The sequence below is a fragment of the Echinops telfairi genome, unplaced genomic scaffold (assembly GCF_000313985.2).
Source record: "Echinops telfairi isolate 266 unplaced genomic scaffold, ASM31398v2 ScPeMD7_2;HRSCAF=8, whole genome shotgun sequence".
NCBI classification, from domain to species: Eukaryota; Metazoa; Chordata; class Mammalia; order Afrosoricida; family Tenrecidae; genus Echinops; species Echinops telfairi.
This window is the reverse complement of record NW_022103898.1, coordinates 70785958-70795769: the sequence shown is the minus strand read 5'-3', so window position 1 is coordinate 70795769 and position 9812 is coordinate 70785958. Positions and strand designations below refer to the sequence as shown.

General features: G+C 32.8%; 1 protein-coding gene across 7 annotated transcripts in view; it reads left to right on the top strand.

Annotated features, from left to right (window-relative positions):
• USP15 (ubiquitin specific peptidase 15) overlaps nt 1-9812 on the top strand; it is a 132578-nt gene that overhangs the window by 90409 nt on the left and 32357 nt on the right. For 3 of the 7 annotated variants that reach the window (XM_004700490.3, XM_004700489.2, XM_045289880.1), the window contains one exon: nt 8827-9000. In XM_004700490.3, the coding sequence (XP_004700547.1) occupies nt 8827-9000 (174 nt within the window). Of the gene's footprint in view, nt 1-1017; nt 1074-2553; nt 2699-4068; nt 4154-8826; nt 9001-9812 lie in introns of those variants that run through there. The other 4 variants (XR_006680041.1, XM_045289882.1, XM_045289884.1 and 1 more) reach the window with 4 other exon arrangements.

Here is a 9812-nt window from a genome sequence, read left to right as displayed (position 1 = left end):
GCCTGTAAATTGAGGCACAGAACAAGCAAGGCAGCCGCACACTGGTCTGATGATCAAAGAGCGAGAGACAGGAAAGGCGAGGCTGGAAAGGCGAGGTTCACCAAGCCATTTATCTCTCCACCCTTCAGTTAATCCCACTTGTGTTTATTGGCCAGACTGGCGTAATAAACCATCTCAAGACCTAAGCTGGAAATAGAAATTCAGCTATAATAGAAGATACTTTAAGCCTTGAAAATAAATGAAGGGATCTAAAAAAGAAAATGGGAGTCAGGACTATGTTATATAATATAAAATTTGAATGGATCATGGACACTTCTATTGTAAAAGGAGAAAGGGGATTATACTTGCAAGTAGTGTCTAGTTTTAGTGATGAATTCCATTATTTCAAATCTAATTGTAATACATCTAGGAAGAGTTATCTGAATGTGACATATCAGATTGTTATTTACTATAGTTTTTCACCAGCAGTGTTCAGCTACATGGTACATAAAAAGTTAGAGAGTTAACTCATCTACAGTTAGAGAGTTAAAGGGGTAAAGGAATTAAAAGCCAACTAAAGTAGTTATTGTTGGATCAATTCATTTAGTTGATTTAGTGAGTAAAACATTCATTACGTCTATATTTTAGTGATACAGGGTTGATAAAGGTAGTGCCTAATGAGTGAAATAGACATATAAATAAATATCAGATTTAACATTTGATGCGATTGGAAAACATGATCAGCCAAATGTTAGGAAACAAAGAGGGAGGAGTAAGCCATTGAAAAATTTAAGTGAGCCCTCACCAAGGGGCTGATGATACTTTAGTTGGATTGCACTTGATGGTAGATTATATTTATATCCCTTATGACTTTATTTTTGTCCATCTGTCTTGAACATATTTTACATTTTTCTACCACGGAGATCCCAAATCAATTTTATTTTTGCTACAACAAAACAACTTGTCTATCATTTTGTTGTACTATGGTGACTTGTGTGTTGTTACATGATGCTGGAAGCTCTGTCACTACTATTTCAGATGACAGCAAGATCATCTGAAGCTGAACTTCCAGAGTAAGACAACGCAGAAGGACTCCACTTCCCACTTTGGAGGAAGAAACCCCTGAAAGCCTTATGCATAGTTTCAAAGCATTGTCAAATACTCAATGGAAGCAAAGGAAGTAGAACATTGTCTAAGATATTACTGGAGGATGGGCCCCTCAGGTTCAAGTGCACTTCAGTTTTTAACATAAATATAACTTACACTAAGTTTGTTAATGTTACGAAAAATGGTTTTAGCACGCTTCCCCTGAAACAAATACCTAAAGAAAAACCAGCCCATTACTATCTTAGTCTACTTTTAAAACCTCTCTTAAATACCCTTCCCTGAAGTACTCTTGGTATAATAATCTTTATCACAATGACTTTTAATTTTTTTCCATATCAAAAATAGATACTCCATCTACTTTCATTTCATAGGTGAAAAATCAGTTATCTTTATATAACCATTGCTTTCTAACTTTTACATCTCTCATTATAATCTCTAAATTTAACAAGGTAGTCTTTTTTAACAAACTTAGCATTCACCTTCCTTGTATAGATAAAGGACAGAAAGTTATACCTTTTTTTTGCTAACTAATGAAGTGTTTCCCATGAGTGTTCACACTAACTGGAGCTTTAGTAATAACTCTTCACTGATGTTAAGTAGTGTGTGAATAAAAGAATCCATAGAATTTAAAGGGATGGGTATGAGAGCAGAGACTTAATTTTATGTATCAAAAGGATCGTATTTATGTTATAAATTAAAATGTTAGAACATGCTTATCTAATTCGGGAATTTTGCCTTTAAATTTTGTTTCATTGACTAGTTGGGAGGAAAAAAACAGTTAAAATGGAGGGGGAGGGGAGAAAGAAGAAGTAGTAAAGTCATATCTATTTATTGACCTAAATCTGTTCTGTAAAGGAAAATGGAAATAAAAAGCCGAATACATCTATAAATTACATATGCTCTCACAAATTATGTGGAGAAACTTCAAAATTGACCTCTCAAATCTAGTAAGAATTACATTTACAGGAAAAGAATTAAAAACAAAATGAAGTCTCAAGTGGCTAACAATTATTGTTTATAATCAACTTGAAAGAGATTGTCAAAATTGGTCGCATTTTTTTACCACAGCCACTATTTATTAAAGTAATTATCCCAGAATCAGCACAGTCCTTCAGAATTACAGTGCCTGTTTTTCTTACAGAATGCTCATAATGTTGTCATAACAAATTGAAAACCAGCTGATAATGTGGCAAATCTGAGAACTCTTTATGAACTATACAATTAAGAAAAATATTTGAGGTATTCCAAGATGATTTTACCCAAGAATTTCTTCAGTTTTTATTTTCCAATCATAAGAAAATAAATATGATTGTGTTTTTATTTTTAGTGTCGGTCAGGTTAAAGGTATAGCTACTTTTTTTAAAAGGTTGTGAGTGGTGTTTGATTTTGATCAGTTAGAGACTGAGTTAACACAGCTCAGAAGCTTTAGGTAATCAAAAATTAAGTTTGTTTTCTTTCCTATTCTAGTTACCGGTTTACTAAATAGTGAGCATACATGATCACTTGAGAATTGGGCTTCTGGAGCACCTGAACAGAAAGGGAGTGGTTCATATTCAGCATTACAAAAGACAACTTTCTCTTTTTGAAGGGGATTACTTTGGCTATTTTCCAGGTACTGGGGAAATTCCAGATTATTAATCAAGTTATTGGGTTATGTCTATTAATTACTTTTTCTAAAATATGTTGGTTACACCCTTGAGATTTGATTATGTAGTAGAACTTTATTTTACTTCACTGGTTTTTAAAAAATTTTTGCAGAAGTTTATAGTGAAATACAATTTTAGACACTTTTTTCTTTTTATCAAAAAACTGAAAATATCAGGTTTATTAGAACTCATCTAGTGGAAGACGTTCTTGAAAGTAACATAAACCCAATAAGATTTGTGCATGTATACATAAGAAAACATTATGTGCAACGCATGGCATTCTTTCTTTACACATAATTAAATAATGAAAGAAAGTCATACTCCTTATAATATTTCACTTTTAGTGTGTTAGATTAGGAAGGAAATTTATAACGAGTTCTTCATAGAGGATTAATGCTTTAATGCCTTATATAAATAGTTGAATGATGTAGGCATTCTTTAAATTCTTTAGAGTAATGGTAGAATGAGATCTGTATTCATTAAACTGTATAGCAAACTGCACATTAAATATAACATTTTATTATATAGAACTTTCTTTAGAATGCAGGTTTTTTTTAAATCATTTTATTGGGGGCTCATACAACTCTTTATCACAATCCATACATATATCAATTGTGTAAGCACACTTATACATTCGTTGCCCTCATTATAGAATGCAGTTTTATGTGTACTTTCAGGCTGAAAGTTTGAGGGAAATAATCTTCATGAAAATATTTTTCCTGCATCTATCTTTTCCTTATATAGATTTATCTTTAAGAAATTAGTTGTTAGTGCATTTGTAGTAGTTATTTTCCTTGATTAGAAAAATGTTCTTAGATGCTGGTTGGGCTTTTCTTTTTTAACTTGCAGTCTTTTTGTGGGCAGCTTGTATTGACAACAGGGTGCAGGTCAGACCTCGTTTTAGTTGGTGCTTTCTCACTTCTCTAGGTCTTTCTCAGGACTGCCTCCAGTCTTTCTACCACACAAACTTATATTTATCCTACATAACGTCAGTAAATGGTGTGATTTGCATAGTAAATAAGATACATATTCTGCTTTCAAGATAAGGGAGCTCTAGGTATAGTAAGTTCTAACCTAATGAGGGAGGATTTCCAGAGGAAATCTTCTTTGAGAAATTAGTGGTAGTAAGTTAAATGTTTTTCTTTGAGCTATTGAGAAAGATATAATAGTTGGAACAGATGCGAAGGGATCAGAGTAAATGTGTTGCAGGGGGGAAAGATTCTAAGACAGATCTTAACACGTTAAATTGATGAGTACATCTTGAGATTCTTAAATCTAAGTTCAGGAATCTCTTATTGCCTACAGTTTCCTGTGTCAAACGCCTCTGCAAGCACTAGTAGAGAGCGACAAAGCACCTTCAAGGAACAGATGCTCACTAAATTTTTGGCTTCTCCATACAGCATTCTCATCGCTTCTCGCGGGTCAGCCATTTTCATAATAGTTTACATCTTTCCCTTTCCCGTTTGCCTAACAATGTTAGCACGGAAGTTAAATTAATAAATGTCCAGTCTCCTACTTACTAAAAGTGAAATTTCGATATTTAGTACTTAACAATTTTCATTGTTCTTGTCAATTTCCCACACTATCAACTTGCAAAGAAGTCATCAGAGATCCCAGGTGGTGCAGATGGTCTAAGTGCTGTACTACTAACTGAATGGTTGGTGGTTCAAACTCACCCAGAGGCACCTCCCTAGTAAGGCCTGGCCAGCTGTTTCTGATCCTGTGGAAGACAATTCTACTCTGCACACATAGGGTCACCAGAGTCAGCATTGACTTGATGGCAACTGATATCAGGGATCATTCTTTTAAAAATGAAATACAAAAATGCTTAAACTAATTAAATAGTATATGTACTATTAAAATAAGCCAAACTTTTTTGCATTAAAAGTTGGGAACTATTAGTACGACTTGGTCTCTTGAGCCTAAGTAATGATCTTTTTCTAACAAGATTTTTGACAAGATACTCCATTTTAGGACTCACTGTACACAATTTATGATATAAAGAAAGCATGCCTAAAGGTCTATGTGTTATATGGTCAGTCAGATTACATCAGAGTTAGATCTCATATATTAGTGATTAATTGTAAGATCTAGCTCTAAAAACTTGAAGTATTGGTGTTAGTCATTATTAGGCAATTGAACGCTGATAAATTAACAGGGATAGCTCAAGATAGCATGTGACTGATAAACATGTTACAAAACTCATCAAAGTAGCTACAAAATTAACATACTATTTATATAACTCCTTTTGTTTTTTATGGCTCACACATGTTCCCAATTTTTGCTCAGAACAACCAAGTATGTGAAGACAGGGTGAGCTTTGTCCTTATTTACAATGAGGAAGCATGGGAATAAGAGATGCAGTCCCTAACCACGATATGTGTCATATGATGGCTAGTCTATATTGTATCACTCATTAAAATAGCTTACCAGTTAAGATGAACATTTCTTCCTTAGACATATGTAGGACTTTTAAAATCCATGTTTTTAAGAAAGGAATTGCGTTAAGAATAGAAAGTGATTGATGCATATGCATGAAGAATCTTTGCAAGAGAATCTTTATTGGTAGGACAACCTGGTTACGATAACTCTGGTTATGATTTTTATTGTTAAACTGGAAATGGAGACAATTTTGGTTTTTTTAAACATTGAATCAAATGATGACCAGTAAAAATATCTAATTTTCTTGTAATTGTCAGATGTTCATGTTTCTAAGCCTCATCTGAGAAAATTGACTAATGAGCTGCTGAAATAAATTGCAACTCAAATTAAAGTGTGGGCAAAAGACTGGCTTCTTTAGAAAATTGACGTCTTTCTTCTGCCAGAGTGCACAGAGATGAATACTGTTATAACAAGTAGACCGTCATCACTGGGAGCACAGGACATTTTTATTTGTTTAACCTCTGTTCAGTCACACCTTGAAATTTATGCCAGAAATTATAAGATAAAGTCTCATGTAAAACATTTCATTTAACTGGCATTTATAGGAATTGAAAGTCTGACCATTTTCAAACTATTGTGATTCGTACATTAGTAGTATAGTTGAACTGGCTGTGTCATTTCTGTATACATATATAGCTGTGTAAATTTTCAGCAAAGTTAGCTTGAGTTTTTTAATATGCAGCAAATTGCATGTTTTTTACTCCCCACCCCACCCCCTTTTGCCAGTCCTTTTTGAACTCAAATGTTTTAAATATAATGTTTATCTGAAAATATATTGATTATGATAATTTGACAGAAATACAACCAGTTACTTATCATTAAAATATTTGGGTTTTGTTGTTACTTACTTTGTTCATATTGAATTATAACTGGTTTAAATTATACTAGTATCACTGTAAAAATAAGCTCTGTCTCATGTTGTTGTTTTTTTTAAAAAGAGCGACCCACTGAAAAGCAGATAGATTAAAAAAACAGAACTAGGTGCCAGTGTTAACAGATGCCTCCTTTCTCTTGGTTTAATATTCGTATAGAATCTGTGGGAAAAACTCCTCTGAGTTTGTTCATTACAAGTGAAAATATGTTTCAACGCAAATTTGGCAAGCACTCTTGTGCCAAACATTGAAGAATAAGACCTTAAAAACTGGGGGAAAACACAGTAAATGTAGGCAAAACATTTTTATTAAGCATGTGCTTTTTTTGTATACACTATACACTACGTGCCTGGTGGCTTAGCACAAAACAGTATGGGATTATACAGGAAGAAGCTATGGAGGCTTCACAAAGAGGCTATCTGAATTTTGACAGATTAGTAAAGTTAATGAAACAAAAAAGGTGCATTTCAAGTAAATAGTGTTGCAAACGTGGAGTGAAAAAAATGCATGGAGTCAGGAGAAAAACAAGGGATTAAATTTGAAAGTGAATTTAGGTTTGCCAAAGGATAAGGCTGCAAAAATAAGCAAACAATGGATCCTTCAAAAGATAAGGCATTTTAATCTGAAAGCAAGAAAAAGAACATTAAAATATTTATAGCACACAAATGGCGTGTGTAACTATAAATGTAAGGAAGATTACTATAGATATTATCATAAAGCTAAATAAAATTTAATTAAATTTAGAAACTCTTTCCAAGATAAATGTGAATAAGTAAAAACAAAGTTCAAGAATTATTCATGATATCACAACTTGAATTTTTGAAGTAGTTAGTAAAGCCATATATTTGCTTCTTTGGATAATTGTGCTACAGTCATTAGTGGAATAGTAAACTCCCAATATAAACCTGAGATAATATAATACAAGAACTTCCCCCCTAAATCGATAATCATTTTAAATTGCTCAAATAATCATTGTAAAATTTAATCATTTGAATTGCTCAAAAATTGTTGAGCAATTTATCTTAGTGAATTTTTAGTGTTAATTCTACTTGTGCTAAAGTAGAGCCTATGTAAATACACATGTATGTTTGTATATATATGTTTATATATAAAATGCATAGAAAAACTAAACCACAACAAGATTTGCAAAAACTGTATAATGTGCATGTTTTTTGCATTAAAATATAGTGATGGAATGTATGTCCTACTGTAACTATGGTATGTACTAAGATTGTCTTACACTACCTCCAGTGCTGGATCTATTAAAATAAAGAGCTAAAGAACAGAGAAGAAAACTCAAAAAGACTATAAGATTATGAGATATTTTCAAGTATAGAAGAATTTTGATTAGGGAAGTATCTTCCTTGACTCTACACTGTAGCCTACCTCTGTCTTTCTCTTGCTTATATAATTTTCTAGTGCTGAAAAATCCATTTATAGTATTTTCTTTGCTTAAGAATTAAACACTTACAAATTGCATAATATTATTCACCCTTTTGCTTTGAGGCAATATATACAGTACTTTTCCTATTATTATATATGAAATTCCTTTAAAGATCTTAGGTATTTAAGAACGTTAAAGTAAATTTATCATTGAAACCACAAAATAGAGTACCACATTTTTTTTAATTTAGGCATTGAATATGCTTATTTTGGAGCTTTTGCTAAGTAATGCGTGATGTGTAGTAATAGTTTGTTGGATCCATGTCATCTCCATGAACTGAATAAGCTGAACCTTTCATAGCTACTGAACTTAATTTAACCAAGTGAGTGAGTTGTAGCTAAACTATGAAAATGTTGGTTTCCAGTACTGTAAATCAGAGTGTCGTGTGAGTAAGTTTCTACTGCTGTGCACTTGAGCAGCAAGCTTTTCTTACAGCCCTCTGCCAAGACAAATATGAGGGAACTTCCAAAAGTTTGTGGAAAATTGGAATTGAGTGACATTTTTCCCATGAAAATCCTCCTTATATTTTCCTGTAACAAAAAAAAGTCTATCTATATGATCATGTGTCAGTGTTGCATCTTCTACTTAATGACACCATAGATGTAATTGATAAAATAATATTACATCTAGATATAAATTATTATGGAAAACTATTTTGTTTTATTGTGAATACTAAAATTATTTCATTAAAAATGAGTTAGAAAATTGAATTCCTGATTGTTTTACTCTTGTTATAAAATAAAATTGAATTATTAAATAGAAGCTAGAAGAAGTGAAAATGCAGCCAGAAGTTCATTAATAAAACTGGTTTGTTTTCTCAGATTCAGCTAATCTATACTCTCTCTCCTAGAAATGGTTTACCAATAAATGAGAAGTTTAAAGGCTGCTTTCTCCTAGTAAAGAATTAAAGGTGAAAGCAGTAAATATTTCTTTTAATTTCTTGCTACACTCTATCTAAATTTTTACCTATTCAGGCTAATTTTCCAGTGCCTGAGATGAGTAGACAATCCATAATTTCTACCAATCAAGTAAAAGATGAAAAGAAAATGTGAGCTTCTATCGTTGTTAATAGATAGTTTGCTGTGGTTACAGTTAATGCAAATTTTGTAGCAAAATATTTTGTGACAAATATTTTATAGCAGATATTAACATTTATATTTATTTTAATTAATTAATTGGAAAATTGGAAAATTAATAATTGAGTGTACCATTTGGTAAGTTATTTATTCACTCAAGAGACCATTCTTTTAATATCTTCTCTATATAACTATTATACCAATTCAATTTGTTTTTCTTTTATATATAAGTCTATAAAAATCTGTGTTATCCTTTTCAGTGTTTGAGCAACACACCTCCACTTACCGAATACTTCCTTAATGATAAGTATCAAGAAGAACTGAATTTTGACAATCCATTAGGAATGAGAGGAGAAATCGCTAAATCATATGCTGAACTGATCAAGCAAATGTGGTCTGGAAAATTTAGCTATGTTACGCCACGAGCATTTAAGGTTAGTATGGTACATGCATTCTCAGTGGGATGAAAATTTGCTCCTTGCATAGAAGATGGGGAATATTACCTATTAAAATGGTTTGTGGCCTGAGATGCAGAGAGATGCAGTATATAAAGAGATACAAAATACAAAGGGGAACCCATCCTCCCCAAAAAACAGATTTTTTTTCTCAAAGCTGTGTATTTAAATTTTTTTTACAAAACAGCCTTTTCACCTTCAAAGTACTCGCCATTACACTTAATACACGTGTGAAATCTGCAATTCCATTCTTGGAAACATTTTTCAAGCTCATCTGTTTGGATGGCTGACAGCACGCCCTCATTTTTTTTGTTTTTTATCTCACCTTTTCTAATGTCATCTAATCTATGTCCTTTCATGTCTTTCTTCATTCACACACACAAAAAAAACCTTGCAGGGAGCGAGGTCAGGTGAGGAAGCTGCGTGGGGCAAGAGAGAGATGCTGATTTTTGCCCAGAACTGGCGCATTGAGAGGCTACATGAGTAGGTGCATTGTCATGGTGACAAAACCAGTCGTACCCTGTCTGCCGCAATCAAGTATTTTTTGTCGCACACGGTTACACTGTCTTTTCAGAACCTATAAATAGAAAGCTTGATTAACAGTCTGGTCTGTTGGAACAAACTCCAAATAAACTACAAGTTAACATTTTCATTCTGGAAGTTGACATGTCCTGAGCGAGGTTTGTCATCAATCAACATTTCACCTTTTTTGAAATGAGAAAACCACTCTTGCACATGAGTTTCTCCCATAGCACTGTCTTTGTAAGCTGTGTTCAACATCAGCATTTTTC